At 34.3% G+C, this 20402-nt stretch overlaps 1 protein-coding gene across 3 annotated transcripts in view; it reads left to right on the top strand.

Annotated features, from left to right (window-relative positions):
• SGCZ (sarcoglycan zeta) overlaps positions 1–16165 on the top strand; it is a gene marked incomplete at both ends in the record, with an annotated part of 451496 nt that extends 435331 nt beyond the window's left edge. For all 3 annotated transcript variants that reach the window (XM_084286195.1, XM_084286196.1, XM_084286194.1), the window contains 2 exons: positions 2382–2505; positions 15971–16165. In XM_084286195.1, coding sequence (XP_084142321.1) covers positions 2382–2505; positions 15971–16165 — 319 coding nt within the window. The remainder of the gene's footprint in view (positions 1–2381; positions 2506–15970) is intronic.
• Between the last annotated feature and the right edge of the window lie 4237 nt (positions 16166–20402).

Below are 20402 nucleotides of genomic sequence, written 5' to 3'. Positions count from 1 at the left end.
GCCAACACAGTACTTTCAAAAACCTAATTTCTAAACATTCTGTAAGGAAAGGAACAGTATCTAAATGCCTGTTGTGTTTTTTGTTTGTTTGTTTGTGGGTTTTTTGGTTGTTTTGTTTTGGTATGTTTGGTTTTGGTTTGGTTTGGTTTTGTCTGTTTGTTTGCTTCATTAGAGTGCTAAATTACTCTACGTTTACTGAAATAGGATCTGTGCAGTTCAAAATTGTATGCTGACTGGATTGCATTGACTAAATTCTCATAGAACAAACTTACCAGCTTTCTCCATCGCATTCACCCTTTCAGCAAAGTTCAAACTCACATTTTAGACACACCACAACAAAACAATGCTTCTTGTACAATACGCAATTTGTACGTAATTAAGTGTTCTTGATTTATGGCCATGGTAAAAAATCAGAGCTGATAAGAGAAAATCAGATGTGCAGTTCTGTTTCTCTGTAATGGAGTTATCTGTTATTTTGTAAGGGGCAGCATTCTTTAATACTTGCCACAGAAAACAAATGAAAACTAAGCTCTCTCTTCGAATGTTATTTTGTTGTTGTTGTTTGTTTGCGTCCAGCGTATGCATATGTTTGCTAAAAGATTTAGGAAAATCTTAATTAATTAATTACTTAATTCTGCTTTCTTATAGCCATCAGAAGTTCACATTAGACCCCCACCCGAAAAACACTGATGTTCATGGTTAAATAATTTATTATATTTCAATTCTTCACTGGCATAACGAAGAACAAAAAATTTCTATTAACTTCTCCCTACACAGTGTCAAAAAAAAAAAAAAAAAAAAGGAGAGAAAAGAAAAAGGCTTAACATGTACAAAATACAGATTTCTCTACTGCTCCTATGTATGTTTCCTATGTATACTTTTTTTTAATATATATAGATACCCACAATTAGTGTTCTGCTCTTATGTGAACTTTGCTTTTAATAGTCTGATTTAGTGCTACCAAATAATTTTTATTTTTTTTATCCCATTGAGTGTGAGTGACATGTAGAAAACAGAAATATTTCAGAATTGGTGACTTTTCATGCAAATGGGGCATTTTGATTTCAAAATAATCCATGACTACACCTCTTAAAAAAAAAAAAAACACTGTAATTGAAAGACACTGAAATTCTGTTGGGCCATTGCCTGACAGAGCTTTCATTTGGCTTTTCAGTAGTAAATTCTTTGTTACACTATTCATATCTATAACATACCTAACACCTCATTTTATTTTTGGATGAATCTGACCTAATATTAAAAATAGAGTTTGTTAAAGAGTGAAACACACTGTTTTCTTCAAGCCTCTTATCCTAGCTATTTCTATTATGAATATATTTTATCTTACAAAAAGCCTTTGTTCAGGTAAAGTGGAATTGTATTCTGTCGTTATATTACTGAGATAGAAATAGATTAAAAGATTCATCTCATTCTTAACATAGCTATGCAATAAGTTTATGTCTGAACCCAACCAGAATCCAAATTTTTGGTTCCTAGTTCAATACATCTGATCATCTTTCTTATTCAGTGTGTAAGTACTACTACCATCAAAACCTTGCAATGGTATTTCCCATTCAAGAGAAACCTATAGCATACTGAGAAATAATGTAGCTGTGAAGGTATCATAATTATGCACTAAGCTTGACTGAGAATCTTGAGCACAGACTACAGAAAGACAAGGAAAGCATGACAGGAGTAGAGCAATAGTTGCACTGAGGAAAGATACCAAGACCCGGTGATATGCATCTTGACCCTATTATATCAGGGTTAAAGAGCATAATGAGTATTTTGCAGATCAGAAAAAGAGCTCGCAAAAAAAAAAAAAAAAAAAAATAGAGGCATAATAGTTTTTCCCTTTTCTTTGTACGTAATGCTACTATGCCTCCCTGAAATATAAATACACATGTGAAGGTAAAGTCATTCTAATCAGTATTATATTGTTATTTAAAACTTTTTTTTATTTTATTTTTATGTAGATGAACCCTTGCCACTGGTCACTAAGCAGACTATGGTTATTAAACTGACATTACGGTAGCACTTACATTGACACACAGAATCTTAAGTACCTATACTTCAGTATCAGTACAGTCAACTAAATTACATACGAATACATGCAAATATCACAAAGCAAACAGCCTTACATCAGTATATGCCTGAATGCTGTCCTAAATAGGAATAGATTTAAACACGGACTCATTTTTCATTTCTCTGGGCTATAGAGAACAGTGAGAGAATTACATGTAAAATAACTGACTTCTCTACCTTTCAAAATACATTTCTATATACAAGCATTGTGAAGCTGTAATTTTTAGGGCCAGGTTGTGTTTTTTTTTCAGTGGTTTGATTCAGTGCATTTTTTCCTAATGGTTGTTTTTGTCTTTCAGACTTGAATCTCCTACTAGATCCTTGGTGATGGAAGCACCCAGGGGAGTGCAAGTCAATGCAGCTGCAGGAGACTTAAAGGCCACGTGTAGGAAAGAACTGCACTTGCAGTCTACAGAAGGGGAGGTAAGCTCAGCTGGTCAAAAAATGTTCTATGTTATCTCTGCCCAGCATAATACAAATAATGGAAGGGTAGTTTATTCAGCAGCACAGTAAACATCACAAAAAATGTTCTGCATTTGCCTACATTAAAATCATTTTGGTTTGGCACATTCAGTTACAATTACTTATTTGCTTTTTTTCAAATATTTGATTCATTAAATTTCATTCACATTGGAAAAAGTTAAATAGATATAGATAAAAATATTTTTTTACTATACCAGTCAAGAAAAAGGCTACCCAGTCCTCCAGCTTGTTCCTGGGACAGAGATCGCTAAGTGTTGGTGGTAAAATACTATTTTGGATGAATCTGGCAAAGAGAGAGAAGTGTATTCTTTAACTGTTAATATCTCTGAAAGAGAGTACTTCAACAGACTGTTCACTGTATGGTTTCATCAGTGTCAGGATCAGCTTGACAAAAAGATTTTGTTATAGGTTCTTCATGTGTAAACCTATGTGAAATTATGAAAATACTGTTAAATTGTGTCACTGTTTTGTTTGCCAATCTATGAATGGCAGAAATGCAGGAAACATGACTTGTATGAGTCCTTTCATCTTCATTCCTTAAAATGATATAAAGACTAAGGAGGAAAAAAAAAAAATAAAATCCACCTTGTGCAAGTCTATCAGAAGTTCTCAGTTTCTTATTAGACACTTTGGAGAACTGTATAATTTTTTATTGTTCTCAATGAAACTTGCCAGGTTACTGCACTTTTGGAAAATTGGATGTTTAATGTAAATATCTAACTGTGAATAGAGTTCTTTAGAATTTTTTTGCTTTTTGTGTTAGTATTTTGTTTACTGCCAAATGTTCCCAGATGCTTTGCAAGCTACCCAAATAAGCCTCAACAAACAAAAAGAACATTCACATCTGTGACGGATAATCCCCTGCAATGCACACTCTTTGCATTGCAGTGTAGACAGGAACATTTTTGCCAATATGCTGCATCAAAGACCTACTTTGATAACAGTTCTATATAGAATATATATATATATATATTTTATATATATATATATTCTATATATATATATATAGATTATATATATATATAGATTATATATATATATATTCTATATATATATATATTCTATATATTCTATATAGAACTGTTATCAATATATATATCAATATATATATATGTTTTATATATATATATATTCTATATATATATATATAGATTATATATATATATAGATTATATATATATATATTCTATATATATATATATTCTATATATTCTATATAGAACTGTTATCAAAGTAGGTCTTATATATTAATATATATTCTATATATTCTATATAGAACTGTTATAAATAGAAAATCTATTGATTTTCTATTGTCCTGCATAATTAAAGCACACTATTTTCCTAATTGACAGTGTCAAATACTTATATATCAAATTCTATATTAAAATACCATATGCTGCATCTTATTTCTGAGTTGCTATAAGAGCTCTTCCTACAATCCGTTATCTTTACTTACCACCTCTTTAAATAGGAAGTCTCTGTTACTGTTTCCTTAAGTAGTCAAGCTATCATTAAGGAGAATCGACCTCTCTCTCATTGGTAAATTGAGGAATAAAGTTTGATTAAATAAAGGGAGAGTCCTCCTTCACCCTTGTGTTTTCTGTGCACAGTTTTGTTGCAGGGGTTCCAGATTCCCATTCCCCTCCATACCTGGAGGGGAATCCATACCTGGCCCAACCTAGTATGTTTCCTATGTTAATTACCAATTTTGTTCACATTTATTTTTTCTAGAATCGATTTCTTTGTTCTTTCTCTTCATGATTCTATGATATTTCCCTTTAGAAAAGTAATACTCAAATGAAAACGAAAATAACCAGAAAGACTTTTACTTTCAATTTCCCATGATCTCTGAAGCAATGGTTTCTATCTTTAATGTCTTGGTTTAGCACCATGGATCTCTATGTTGCTTTGTACAAACGTTTAGTCTGTAGATTCATCAGGTATTTTTGCCTGTATCAAAACTCTGAGTGTATTGCATGACTTCTGATTTTTCTTAAATATTTACTACAGCTCACTGAAAATGTATTTGGAAATAATGTCCTTTGACCTCAGTTAGTCTTTGATAATAGAAATCCAAGAAAAGTTAAAATGACTATGTTCTGACTGTATTTGTATTATTCAGAACTGGAATTCGGTTAAGAATTAAATTCTTTATGGAAAAAATATCTAATAAAGCAGGCTTTACTGAACTTCATATTAAAAATATTTTTTATATTCCTGGACATAGTAAGTATCTATCAGAATTCCAACATCACGTTAGATTTGGTTGATTTAGATTGTTTTAGTTAGATTGATAGATTTGAGAAAAGAAGCTACCAACATTTCCACACCCTTTTCCAAGTAGTTTTTGTCTGAAAACACATATCTGAGAAAGTTCAAGGTGTCTGACTATAGTACTAGCAGTTCCAGCAGGATCTTTAAAAGAACAGTCTCCTAAAGAGAGAAATTCCATCCTGAGATCTGACCGATACCTTCATAGTCTACTGTTTTATCTCTTAACCTGGAGAGGATCAGAGGAAATTGCAGAAACACTGTGGAAGGCATGTGATAAGCTTCCCCAACATCACTGATTGTGCAAGGTTACCATAACCACGTTAGGGTATTACAGCCTGATGTGAGGAACCTTGTGTGAAAATCTGATGGACAAATGTCTAAAACAACGTAATGATTAGAGTCAATGCTTAAAGCCCAACAGATAACATCACAGATTGGTAGGCAATGTAGGAAAAAAATTTAAGGAGTTTACCATATCCAATTATTAAGAAAACATTCTAAAACAAAACAAGGTATCTCTGCCAAAAAATAACCTTCATTTTAGCCTGAAAATGTATGCATTATCAGTTAGGTTTCTTTCATGAAGGAATGAATGTTGTCTTTGTGAACTGGATCTGGATAAATGAACCATATTTGTGCTAAGATAATTTTTCTACTAGAAAAAATACATTTTGGTATTATTTCCATACTAGTCAAATACTTCAACTTTTCCAAGCTTATTCAATAAGGCATCAGATATTCCTTCTGTAGCATAATTATTGTCCTATCATGCCAGGAAATATTTATGTCAAATCTGGAATCAATCAATTTTAGCCATGTAGAAGAAAATTATGAATTTAATTTGGATTAATCTACGAAACATATATTTTCCTTTTACTTAAGAATAACTTCAGAATATTTTTTTTTGAAGAACATAAATGTGTTTACAAAATAATTTTCCTGTAGTCTTATTTCTCATGCAGTATAATCTTTGGCCTCCCACATCACAAACTGAAAGCCTGTGAAAGCTTTCTCAGTTCTGCTGCTTGATAAATTTTCTTTTTATTTACTGCAGTATTATAATAATCCTTTTAGTCATATTATGCATTATGATACATGATCTCAGACTGAATACTGGGGGCTGTAATTTCTATTCAGATTCTGCTGCCCTTTATAAAGCTCTTGAGCTGCACCCTTGTGAGTCAAGGCATCAGCAGAATCCTTTGATTCAATTATAGCTTGGCATTTAATTGTGAACTATGTGTTATTCTATAAATAAACTATAACCAATGGTTTAAAGCAGTAATCATTTACAAGCAAAATGCAATGTGAAGCTCCAGGCTCTAGCTCAATCTATTGGTTCACATAAGAAGAAAAAGAACATTTATTGTCTGGAAATTCAGTACAATGACTGCTAGTTGACTACTGTTTCTTTCACATATAAACACATTGCAAAAGTACAGATCAATTTTAAATTCTGTAGATACTAGATTTTGCTCAACATAAAAGTCTGCAGAACTGTACCTGAAATACATTATGATGTAATGACAACATGCTTAAAGGATTATATGATGCTGTTTGCTGATTGGTCTAGCAACTAATTTTAAAGGTTTTTAAATACATCACCCTTTGAAGGCAAAGGCTGTTAACTAGCCTCAGCTCTTCTGAGGGTTGTGCAGCTGCTACGTAGTTTTGCAAACAGCTTTCAGATAAACTAAGCTCTGAATTTTCATCACATCCCATTGATTAGCAAAGACCAAGTAAATAAAAGGAGAAAGATGTACTGAGGTTTCTAATTTTTCATAAACATATGTATATTAGTAACCCTGTCTGTGATTTTCCTCCTATTTACTTCTTTATCCTCTTTTATTTCTCTGTCAGATTGCAGTGGTTCATTGCATGGTTTGTGGACGATATTTGGTTGCTTCTAGCATAATGAAAGTGATCCCTTGGCAAGGCTTATAGTTGTCATGTTAAAGTGAGCAATACTCTTTAACTGAAAAAGTTTACAAAAAATCAGTGTACTGGACAAGAGAAAAACCAAGTTTATATTAACCATTTGAGTGTCACTCAAGCATGCACCCATGATTCTTTTGTAGGGGCAACAAACGAGTGAGTACTAGCTTTCACTATATAATCCGATCCAGTTCTCTTAAGTCCAAAAGATATATTTGATACAGAGATTAATATTTAACATAAGTTAAATCTTCACTTTTAAATCCAGCCAACAGTACCATTTTAAAGCTTTGGTTTGGGTGTTTTTTTATAGCTATTTTTCAGTTCTAAAACAGAAATACATATATATTTAATTAACTAAATAAACTGAAATGGAATTGCCTTTCTGCAAGCCATTTGCCATAAATATGGAGGAATGACCAATCAACAAAAACAACATTTCCCAAGTTGGTTCAGTTCAGCTGACTTATATTTGCAAAAATAAATTTAAGTGCTTTATATGGATGAAGTGAGTACAATAAGAAATAAGCAATGGTATGCTGTAGAGCTTGAAGATCCAGTTAATTCATAAAAAAAAAAACGTCTAGCAATTGTGCTGCATTTTGTTTTCTAAATACTTTTTTTGTTAGTATTAACTAGTTAACTTGTAACAGCTGTCCACAAGGAAAGTGATTAGTGAAAATGAAAGGAAAATTCTCTGTATTTTTTAATAATTGATTTCTATGGAAAGGAGGGTTTCAAGAATTCTATGAAGCTATTTTGACAGGTATTTAAAAATATTAAAATGTCATGTTATTTTTAAATAATATTTAAAAGTTCTTCATGCTTAAGTAAATTTGCAGTAAAAAAGTTCATGTTGAAATCTATAATCAAAATGTTCTGAAACTACAAAACCAAATGTGTTTTAATTAACATCACTCATTTTGAACTGCTTGTCCACAAGCAAATTTAGAATACCAACACTATAAGCAATTTTATTAGAAAGAAAAAAAGTAACAATGAATAATTTATTTTATAAATGAAACATTTTTCCATGAATATCACATTTTAATCTAGTTCTGATTTGCATGGTAATTAATTAATAAGATTTTGTACTCAGTAAACTGAGCACAAATATTCCAAGTACATGTCTTTCCCTTTCTGGTTCAGATATATAAATCACAAAGTCACATCTGTCCCACATAAATCATATAGAAGTTACATCTGTCACATTTAATGAAATTGCAAATACTTCTAATATCATTTAGATTTTTATTCTGGGAATTGTTGTGTATGAGACAACCATTAACATACCATAAGTGTTGGAGCTTGTAAACTTCTGCTGGTCACCATTCACAACAACCCCATTTAATCACCATCGAAATTAAAAGAATAAATATACTGGAAAGTTTCTGCTTCTGTAGCCACCAATATAAATTGCAGTGGAGTTATAACTCAAATGATGCAAAATATGCAAAACATAAATTCTTATGCTCTCTTATACAATAGTACATTTAACATACATATACATTAGTTTTCAAATCACTTGCAATTGTCAGTGATTTCAGGAATACTATTGAGTAGGGAACTGGTGTTAACAAAAGATGGCTCTGTCAAGGTGTGTCATGTATAATCTTGAGACAGAGAATATTTGCTACACCAGACCACACTTTGGCCTAAAGTCCTCCTTTGTCTTCTGGTCAACTGATCATACTTCTGTACAGAATGCATTTTTAATAAATGCTACTAGATCTAGAATCTTTTGGCCTTCTCTGAATATTTAGTACACCCAGTTTCATAGTAGTCATCACATTCATTTCAGTGTTTACCTGTTCCATAATAGTATTAATTTTTAAGACAGTTCATTGTTAATATATGGTTCCAGATATTGTGCCAGCATACATTTAGACTTAACAGTATATATGCTATTAAGTTATTATTTTAATTTTCCATTAAAAATAATACTTGTTTCTTTTTCTCAAAGTTCTCTTTCAGATTTAATGGAAGGTACTTTAGGTGAATCATTTTTAAACAAATGTCAAAAACACAGGTAACTGTTAGAACATATGGCCAATATGAACTAAAGTACTGCAGTTTATCCTGTACTTCATCTTCAGCTTGAATTTGAAAACATATCAGCGAGTGGAAAATAAGTAGTTAGGAGTCTAGTGACCCAATTTGTATAACCATATTTCTATGTATGCTTCCAATAGCATATGCAGAAGAGTAAAAAGACTAGACAAAAATCTTGCATTGTTGTAATTCAGATTAATTCTGAAAAGCCTAATAGAATCCAAATGGTTTGTTTAGTGAGATCTTATTGCACTGTATCTTCATACTGAATGATGAACAATAAACTTTCAGTTTTCCTTCTTTCACATTTCCCCCAGTTTCCTGCCATTTCTTACCCACACCAGCTCTCAGTATGCCTTGCAGCTCTCTAACATTATCTGTCTAGTCCGACCATACTTAAATACAGATTTTTTTTTTGGTATTTATAAATCCTACCTCTTTAATTTGGGTGTACTTAAGCTATCATCTCCTCTATTGTGAGGATGGGACCTCCTCTATTGTGAGGTGAGGACCAGGGAGGTGATTGTTCCCCTGTGCTCTGCTCTGGTGAGGCCACATCTCAAGTACTGTGTTCAGTTTTGGGCCCCTCACCACCAAGAAGGACATCAAGACCCTGGAGAGTGTCCAATGAAGGGCCTGGAACACAAGTCCTATGAAGAGCGACTGAGGGAACTGGGGTTGTTTAGTCTGGAGAAGACAAGGCTCAGGCTCAGGCCTTGTCTTCTCCAGAGAGCCTTATTGCTCTCTACAACCACCTGAAAAGAAGCTGTGAGGAGCTGGGGGTTGGCCTCTTCTAACAGGTAACTAGCAAAAGGACTAGAGAGAAAGGCCTCAGGTTGTGCCAGCAGAGGTTTAGGTGGGAAATTAGAGGACATTTCTTCTCAGAAGTGGTAGTCACGCATTGGAATGGGTTGTCCAGGAAGGTGGTGGAGTCACTGTCCCCGGGGATGTTTAAGAAAGGGTTGGATATATTTATCTTATTTATCTGGATATCTTCTGGATATATTTATCTGGATATATTTATCTAGATATTTTTATATTTAGAGACATGTCTTTGTGGGTAATATTGGTGGTAGGGGGACAGTTGGACCAGATGATCTTAGAGGTCTTTTCCAACCTTTATGATTCTATGATATAGTCAAGGACCCAGTGGAGAACTTTTATATGATATGGCTTGTATGAATATTGGATTCTTTACCTTAAGCTTATATCATGCCTGCTGAAAGTTCTCTCCTTCAATTATTTTATTTTTATTTTTTAGTAGATATCTATATTTTCTGACATCTTCCTCTCCTTCTCCTTGTCATTGTTCAGATAGGATAACAGCACAGCCTGATGAGCAGATGATTTCCAAATCTCAGTTAATAAATATCACAGTCACCTTTGATGTTCTAAATACTTGCACAAGGCACAAGCTAGGGCCAACTAGATTTGCCAGGTTAGTTTAGTCTTTGACATTTCTTTGAAGATACATATGCTTGCAGTCTTTTACATGTTCATATCTGCCAGTCAATAACACTATCATTGCAGAGGCTTCTGCTAATTTGTAGAAATTACTGATTGTAAGCTGTTGAGGGATTTTTTGAAACAGCAAAAATCCCATGGCTTTCTGTAGCTGAGCAAACCAAGCTACCAGGGCAACTATGAGAAGTTCCCATGACAGTGTTCCCACATCGCCCAATTGAAGAATTCAGAAAAATATTGTTACCAGTAGCTGGCTTCAAGGACAAGGTCTTTGTGACTGCTAATCACAAGGGGGTTGTTTTCTTGCAGGTGGGGTTGTTTTCTTGTAGTTGTTTGTCTGAGTGCTTTTGACCAATGATCTTGTGTGAAACACTGTCCGCCCCTGTTAAGTTCACTATAAAAGTTAGGCTATCCGGACAATAAAGTTGAACTATGCTTTATCACTCATATTGAGTCAGCTGCATGTGTTCCTTCAGCCAAGAACCAAAAAGTGGCGCCCGAACAGGGACCTGTCAAAGGGCGGCTGAAGCAGAGGGGCACCGGAACACAGCGACCGGGGGGTCAAGAGCGACCAAACACTACTACAACAGTTGGTGTGTCGTCTCCGAAGACCTGAACTAAACAGTTCGCCATCTGCGTGGGCTACAGGGCAAAGGCTGCAGGATATTGCCAGAGTGCAGGATATTGCCATAGTGCAGGAATAACAGGAAAATGGAGGACGAAGTAGCCCTAGATTTATTACAGCGCTTCTTGAAAAAGCGGGAAGTAATCGCAATGCGACGCAAAATTCGGACTATAAAATGGAGCATGATCTGACTCTACTGGTGTCTGTCGTGCTTTCAGCCGTACTTCCTGCAACAGTAGGCATTCTAAGTAGAGAAAACAAACAGTTGTACATCCTTTGCCATTTCATATAATACATCTTGATACCTTGCTACAACTGTCAACTCTTTTTCCAAAATACAGAACAGGAAATACCAAAATTATCTAATGAATATTTAATTCTAACTTCCTTAGAAATAGAAATAAATTGGTTTATTCTTCTGCTTCTTTCTCAACATCTTTGTTTCTCTCATACATTACTCCTACAGGCTTGATGAAAATCAAAGCCTGTGTGTAAAACGTGCAAGATGAAATTTCTCAAGATTATATTAGCATAAAATACATGTAAAAAAAGTACAGTTTTTCCATTCCTTCTCACACACAATAGCCTTATTCCATTCACTATTTTAGTCGATCAGAAAATGGGTCTATTTAAAACAAGTATTATACTAATATATTTTTCTCATATTTAAGATACACAAAATAAAGCAAGGATTTAAGATTACTAAAACTGAAGTATACAGGGGGAATGATCCTGCTAAATGCTCAGCTTTCTGATGTGAAACAGCACTTCTCAGAATAGCTGCTGCCTTTTCCATTTTGTACGTTCTCAATCAGTCTCCCACAATGTTTCAAGAATGGATAAAAGTTTTGGTTTTATCCTTTCATATTTACCTGCTGAGGTGTGAGTATCTCAGGAAGAGCATGACAGGTTGGCATAGTCTTGATGTATGTGAAGTATTATATAGCTTATCTTGTACCTTTCACAGCACAAAAGATTAGAGAAACATCATGTATACAGGCAGTTCCCTTAGCTACTAGTAACAGTGTTCCCTGGGAACATGTCGTGGTTTAACCCGGCCGGCAGCTAAACACCACGCAGCCGTTCGCTCACCCTCCCCCCTCCCTCTCTGGGACGGGGGAGAGAAATGGAAAGTGAAGCCCGTGAGTTGAGATAAAGACAGTTTAATAAGACAGGAAAATAATAATAATAATAATAATAATAATAGTAATAATAATAATAATAATAATAATACAATGATGATAATAGTACTACTAATAATAATATGTACAAACAAGTGATGCACAATGCAATTGCTCACCACCCGCTGACCGATGCCCAGCTTAACCCCGAGCAGTCCGGCCCCCTCCCCCCGGCTAGCCACCCCTATATATTGTTTAGCATGACGTCAGATGGTATGGAATACCCCTTTGGCAAGTTTGGGTCACCTGTCCTGGGTCTGTCCCCTCCCAGCTCTTACTGCACCCCCAGCCTGCCTGTTGGCAGGACAGAGCAAAAGGCTGAGGTGTCCTTGGCTTGGTATAAGCACTGCTCTGCAACAATTAAAACATCGGGGTGTTATCAGCACTCTTCTCATCCTAAGCCAAAACACAGCATTCCACCAGCTACTAGGAAGAAAATTAATTCTGTTCTAACTGAAACCAGGACAGAACATAACATTTTTTTTGTCTTGCCACTTCCCTTCTCTTCAAACACCTCATAACAGCAGGCAGAAAAGGGTATGTAGCATAAGTTTTTCTGATGTTGGAAGACATTTCATCCATGAATTTCAGTTTTTAGCAAAAGATAGAAGGGGAGAGGCTATATCCTCAAATATGGATATCTGAAATTCCTTACATAGTGGGCTTCTATGTTGAAATATTTAGATCCCTGCTTAACTAATAGATAGCAACGTCGCATCTGCAAATTTAGTCTTTTATATAAATTTAGTCTTTTATTTTTGTCTTTTATCTGTAAATGTAGTCTTTTAACATTGACCTTTTAACCTTGACTGCATATGTACACGGTAGGTTTTAATGTTGCCTTTCAGCCACCTTCATCTTGGGCTTTCCCAGGGATTTGCTATAGGAGTCTGTTTAAATTGCACAGCCTTCCCAGCTTTCTGCAAAGGCACAGGGCTTGTCAGACTCATTGCAGCAGATACACCCTCACAAGAAGTCACATCAGTTTCTCTCAGATACTGTACCCCAGATGCTGTGGAATGCTTGCTAGAAAAAGGCCTTTGAGATACCACTCAAGATTATGGCAGCAGAAAAATCTGAATTTCATCTGTATCACAGTGTGTAGTTTGAAAGCACCAATAGAAATGCTTGCACAGCTATGCTTGAAAATATCATTTAAATTAATGAGAAAAATAAATGAGCATTGTATTGCAATGCACAATGGAGCAAGGTCCACTGGATTAAAGTCTTAGAGCAGTACGGTACAGAACATCTGTAATTAAGGGTTGCAGAATTGTAACTGTCCTGATGTAATAAAACATGTAAGATTAAAGAGTAGATAATAGATAGAATAAAAGATAATAAAGTTCAAAGTGACTAAAAGATTTTCATCTTCTAGCCTGTTCTCTGGCATAAAATGTCCTCTTTTTGTGTGTGTGTGTGAACAAATTCTTGTTTGAATCAAGACTCATGTTTTAGAACTCGTTTAATTTAGATTTATGTTATAAAGCATCATGTGATCATGTAAAGCATACATGATTTATGTACAAGCATCATGTTATCACATATATAATGTTCTAATATCTTGTTTTTTTCTTTTTTTTAAAAAAAAAAAAAAAAAAAAAAAGAGAGAGAGAAATAATCTTTTGTTTGCCTTCCGTGATATTCTAAGTACATTAGGGCTTACTGCAAATCAATATTAAAAGTCCAAAAGGCTACTCAAGATTATTTTTTTTTTAGAACTATTTGTAGAAGTTATCAAAAGCTGCTGATAAAAAGTGTATGACATTACTGGCTCCTGTTTAATATCCGTTTGAGTTACTGTTGAATTTGAAAGTATTTTATTGTGTTCTGACATCAGTGTTTGGTCTTTCTCCAAGTACAGAACTATGTTCTGAACACTATTCAGTATAAAAGATATGCTTTTACTTATACTGAGCTTACAGTGAAGAGTGTGCTACTGGGTTTTTATTCCATACTGTTGATAACTCCACTATTACTATGACATTAGTGGACTTGTTAACATTTCTTTTATTCCTGGTATGAGAATTGAAAGAGTACTTTTTATTTTCTGTAACTCCGCTGACTGACAATTATGTCTTTTGTTTCCTTGTCACATTTTACCAATTCATAGCTTCTCGTTTGCTTTCAAATTCTTTGTTTTGCCCATCTGTTATTTTATTTTCTTATTATGCTTGCTATTGTTACTTTCACATTTGCTCCTAGCAGAGCTGAATGTTCTTCATAGCAATCTTCTTCTGGGTTGTAATTCTAGTAGGACAATATTAAATTGTTCCCAACACTGTCCACAGTTCTTCCATCTAAATTATTTCTGCTGGGCTTTTTGACTCCTAATTATTTCATGTTTATGAAATTGGATGCTAAAAACAACAGTGAGTGTATGCATTCCTTAGTCATATAACTTACAGAACAAAGATATCAATTTGCTGTACTTCAGTATATTAATGAATTCCTCTGTCAGTCAAGATAAGAATTAAGAAAGGCATCTTGCCAAGCAGTTGTCACCTGTGCCTCATAGATTCTTCCTTCTAGTGTAAATTCCCAGCAATGACAGTATCTTCTTCTGGGGATAGGAGTCCTTGAAGGAGTTTATATTGTTTTCAGCTACTTTGAGTTTGTCATTTACAGTGCTTCTGCTGTGAATGGTAACATGAGTGTGCAACAGTCATTCTGTATGATTTTGTCCTTCGCTTCTTGCCAGCAGGGGTTCAGTAGTGCTTCTGCATTGTTTTCCTTCTATATACCACTGGTTTTATTATAAAATAATGTTTGTTTCCTGTTGGAAGCAGCAATGTATGTCATATCATTCCAGGTTCTTCACATGCACTGCTAACATTGTGATATAATGGTGTCAAGTTGGCTTTGTTGATTTTCAACACCTTATAATATCAGCAGCAAATATTTAAGCAGCTGACTTTTTCCTGTTTCATACTGTTATATGCAGGCTTAAAGCCATTTTATTTTGGTTCATAGTCTGTACCTGAGGTAATGACTGATCTGACTTTGGCTCTCATTTACTCCTTCCATAAATAAAAAATGAACTCTAAGCAGCTGGAAGCTCATCTGTTTGTGCTGGTGGATAACTTGCATTTTTTGTGCTTTACTTATCTGATTTCATAACAATGTTTGCTCAAGACCCTGAAAATGTAACATTTTCAAATGTAAATATTACAGAACTTAATGCAGATAGATGAAAATTACTGGTGTTTCCAGTTTAATACTGTCTCTTGTTATTTCCAATGGAAGGAGATTTAAAAAAACAGCAACAACATTTTTTTAATCATATGCAGTGTTCAGAAACAAATGGGAATAGCTTGATGACCTTCTTAATAAGACTTTAACCTGAAATCTTTTTTCCTCCTAATTTAGGCCTAATAAGCTCTTTATTTTGTGTGTATGATTCTACACCCTTATTTAATTATTCTCAGAATGTAGCTATTGTTAAGACCCTACAGTTTAGCACAGTTCAGCACATATTTCCTGCTGCTTACAGGAACACACTGGGGAATGTGCTTTAATATCACTTCACATTTATTAAAATACAAACTCTTCCAAAGCAAGGATGTGCTACTGCCATGAATGAATAAATTTTAATCATAAAATGCACAAGTGAGAATTTAACCTGTTCAACAATATTTTCTAAATGGTTTTGTATGACACTACTTGTATCTGAATAAACATGTTGGGTGAAATATTTGCATATACCGAAGTAGTGAGTATTAATGTTTATACAACTACACTGTTGAAAAACAACAAATGTTGACAGCTTATGTACTTGTAAAATGTCATGACTCTGCCTCAAAGTAAATTCTTTAAAATATGTCATGACACTGAAAGAAATTTACTTATTCCTTTCTTTTCTTTCCTCTTGTAGATATTTTTAAATGCAGATACTATTCGTCTGGGAAATCTACCAGTGGGCTCCTTTTCCTCCTCTTCACCTAGCTCTTCAGCTCCTCGCCAGACTATCTATGAGCTCTGCGCCTGCCCCAATGGTAAACTTTATCTGTCCCCAGCAGGAGCAGGCTCCACATGTCAATCCAGTAGCAACATCTGCTTGTGGAGCTAGAAGGACTCCAACCTCTCCTCACACCAGAATAGCCTTTTGTTACTATCCCTCTGCTTCACAGTTCTGCTCGGTTTCCCTTGTGACCAGTTCGACGCTTCAAATGGCCTGCAGAGCAACTTCTTCCAGTGTAAGCAGGAATACAGCACTGCCTTCTCTTGTGGTTTGTGTTACCACTCAACGTAGAGATGGGAGTGAGATATTCAGAAATCAATGTATTCTTCATCAGGAAACCTGGAACATAATATCACCTTTTGTCCAAAAGGGAGAATAACACAGGTGCCTTTGCTACATGAAGTGAAGCACATAGTTTTAGATTTTTGCAGGACCTGGATATGAACTGCACATATATATATATACAGTACATAAACGAATTTGCCCAGAATCTGATGGTGAAATGAATTGGTTACCCCTGTATGATAAATAACTTTACTGTCTGAAAGCACAATTTTCCATTCATCTTTTTGGATGTAAACTTTTATCCCTGAATTTTAAAATTTTGAAGCATTGTGTGATGCTTGCTTTACTAAACAATTAAATTCAGTAAATGGTTTTTAACACAAAAAGAGACAGAATCCCTCCGTGAGTTTGGTTTCTTTAAAAGTGTGTTGTTACTCTTTGTCTACTAAGTCTAGGGTTTTGTACACTAGGTAAATTTTGGAAGTGCTCAGCAATATTACCTTTCAGAGTTAAAAAGACACCTGCTCTTGTTTGTCAGATCTGAATGGCCTTACGTATTAATTTTGTGGCTACTGCATGTGAAGTGATTGCTTTCAGTAGAACATACAGTTTCTGGAAAAGAACAGGGTAAAGAAGGAAATACTGTTGATGTGTTTTTTGATCAGTGTATTGCTCTTCACAAGGTAATTATAATTGGCAAGTGCAAAAAAAATCTTCAAAGGTATATCTTTTCCATTTTCTAGCTATGTCCAACTGCTGCCATTTGAACACAGTACAAACATTAGTACTAATGCAGTGTGTAAAGCTGAGAAGCAGTGCACTAACAACTGGTACCACATTCATATTCATTATTCTCTTTTGTTTACCATCTGCTGCTAAGGTTTTCAAAGTAATAGTAATAAATATATATAAACACGCATTAAATGACATTCAGTATTAAAAAGTACATTGATATTATGTTGACTTCATCAGGTCTGTGTTTAAATTATGCAGCCCCGTTTGCACTCTGAGCTCACTTCTGACTTCTTTTTTTGACAAGTTTTATGTGGGATTTCTTTCTTGTATACTTTCTTCATACTTTTTGGTTTGTTTGGTAATTGAAATCTTTGGTATGCTGCTAGTAAGTTTATCGCAACATTGATTAACAAGAGTATCTTGAAACTTGCAGAACCCAGGAATGTAAAACAGTATAAAAATGTTTCCCATTGTGGAAGATGGCTTGATTACATAAGGTAAGTGTGCTTTTTAATACTATTCTTTAAAATACCATGTAGCTTTAGAGGCTTCTGAATGTAAGACCATCAATGTAATGACAGGTTTTACAAGGTAACTGAAGTCAGGGCAAACAGCGCAAGGTGGGTATTTCTATGCAGCTTTTTTTTTTTTTTTCTTTTGAGAAAAAAGAAAAAGAGCAAACAAATACTGTGATTACCTTTCTATTTTATTACCACCTCATAAGGTTGATTTTGTTTTCACTTCAGGTGAAATTCACTCCTGTGCAGAAGACCAGCACAAGACGTGTCCACGGCTTGACTGGTGCTTGCCTTTCCATTGGGCCTGTTCAGAGGTGTGAATTTCACTCTGTAGCAAGAATACTCTACTTGCTGTTTTTACCAGATAATAATAATAATAATAATCTAAAATTATTTCCTCTGTTCAAAAGAAGGCTATTAGGAAATAATTCATTATTTCTTTGAGAATTGTATTCTTTCACTGGGAAAAACAAAACAAAACAAAAAAAAAGTATTAGAAAATATTTCAAGAAAATATATTAGAAGCCTGGGGATTCTTAGTAAGAGGAACAGAAACAGATACAAATGACAATGGTGATAATAAGACATTTGAAAGTGTATCCATACAATATACCCTTAAAACTATCAGGAAATATATGCCTCTGGTGTGAGAGCACAAGGAAAAAGGATCAATCGTATTCCAGGAGTACAATATATAGATCTGTATGACGATATACCTACATGTATTCATTATCTGTGCACACCTACAGACACTGGTTGCTTCAAAGATGCACAGATTGTAATGACTAATCTATTCATTGACTTACATTTTGTCTTCCTACAAATTATACACAAGTAGACTAAGATTTTTTTTTTTTCTCCCCACTAAACCTACATGATTTGTCATGCATTTTCCATCGAGCAATTCTTATTTGTTTGCTCTTCACCTTATATGATAACTTACCTGTAGTACAGTCAAAAAAGGTTTCAGGCTTCTTTCTGACCCAAACTTTATAAATTTTCCATGATTTTCTACAAATCATGTAGAGAAATAAAACATATCTTTTATAACAACTCATGTTAACAACAAGGCTGAAATAATTTACTGCTTTGTATGGGGAAAACTCAGAGCAGATGTGCAGATGGAACTTTGGACTTCAGAAAACCAAGCCAGTAAGTCCACAAAGCTCTACACTGTCAGGATTTTCTTGCTTGGAATCATTGCAGTCTGCTTGGTAGTATTTATTATACCAATATTGGTGCCAGTAAAAATAGAGTGTATTTAGGAACCTGTGAGATAGATAGACATGTCTACCACATAAACAGTTCTCATAATGTCTTAATATTTTGGTGAGTTTCAGAACACCAATATTTTACTTTAAATCTACTGCAAGCTATAAGAGGAAAAGAAAAACTCAGTTTTCATTTTAAAGGACATTTCTAGCCCACATGATTTCCGAGTATGGGAAAAGTGATTTCAGTGCATCTAGAGAACTACAAACATCAGAACACCAAGTATCTATAAGCAGTGTCATCATTTCTGAGTGGAAGGAGAAACAGGTCTGGTATTTTTTAGTGTTTGGAGCTGGCAATAACAGAGCTCTTTGATTCATAGCATGGTCCAAAAAGTGACATAGTCCAACCACATCATTTCAGATGGAAGGAAACTAGATCTCAGTACACATGCCATGTTAAAACATGGAGCCAAAACATAACTATTTTAGTGCTGGTGTTTTAATGCTGAGGTTTAAAATAAAGGCCATTCTGTGCAGAGCTATAGGAAATTTCTGGATACTTTTTGTCACATTCCTCATAGATTCCTGGCCCTGTCTCCAAATTATTTCAGTCTTTGTTGTATAATATCTAACATTCTGGTTATGATTAAGCCCCGGCTGAAGGATCTCTAATTAGATAAAAATTGGAATATTTTGATCACTTATTTCAGAAAAGAGATTTCACTTCTTTTTATGGCTAAGGTAAGAGTTTCCCCATTAACAAATCACTCTGTTGTGACAATTGCAGAGAAAGACTGAAGACCTTAAGGTCTTTTTAAGCATTAATATTAGTGCACTTTAAAAAAAAAAAAAAAAAAAAAAAAAAAAAAAAAAAACAGTAGCTAAAAGTGTTCCTTTTGAGTCTCTTTTTAGTATATGAATACATGTATCAAATAAAGCTTCTTTTTGTACTCAAATGCTCAAATGTTTGTTTGGGAACCACTAAGATGATGTTGCAGATGTTTGGCTTCTTCAGAGCTATCTCTATGCCAACAACAAAATATATGAAAAGACCTTATTAAATACATGTATTTAATATATACAGTAGATTTATGTTCTGTAAAAACTGTCATGATATCCATGTCATAGGATACTGTCTCTTTCTTGTTTAAAAAAGAAAAATAAAAACATCAGCCAACCTCTCTGAGCACTGTTAGCTGTATCGTTTTGTACTGCAGTTCATTCATTGGTTAAGTGATAAGACCAAAGACTGACACTTCTACTTTATCTAACACTATGACACTGCTGCTTCTACTAATTCTGTTGGAACGAAGAGATGACAAGTTGTAATTACAACATGAAATTGTAACATAGTTTAGATTTGTGCAGCATTTTGAGCTGTAGATTGTTCACTTTATTCCAGGGTTTAATTTTTTTTTAAAACTTTTTTGTTTGTTTTTTGGTTTTGTGTGTGTTTGTTTGTCAGCATGGTGTAATTATGTTACTGTTCATACATACCAGGATCTTTCATTGTTCATAAAAAAAAGCAGAGCGTGTATTCCAAAATGTGCCAAGACATTGCTTGTTTCAACTGAAGTTATACTGTTTTGCTTG

Source organism: Netta rufina (assembly GCF_964035555.1).
Source record: "Netta rufina genome assembly, chromosome: 4".
NCBI classification, from domain to species: Eukaryota; Metazoa; Chordata; class Aves; order Anseriformes; family Anatidae; genus Netta; species Netta rufina.
Note: the sequence above shows the minus strand (reverse complement) of the source record. Positions and strands in the feature narration are given on the sequence as shown.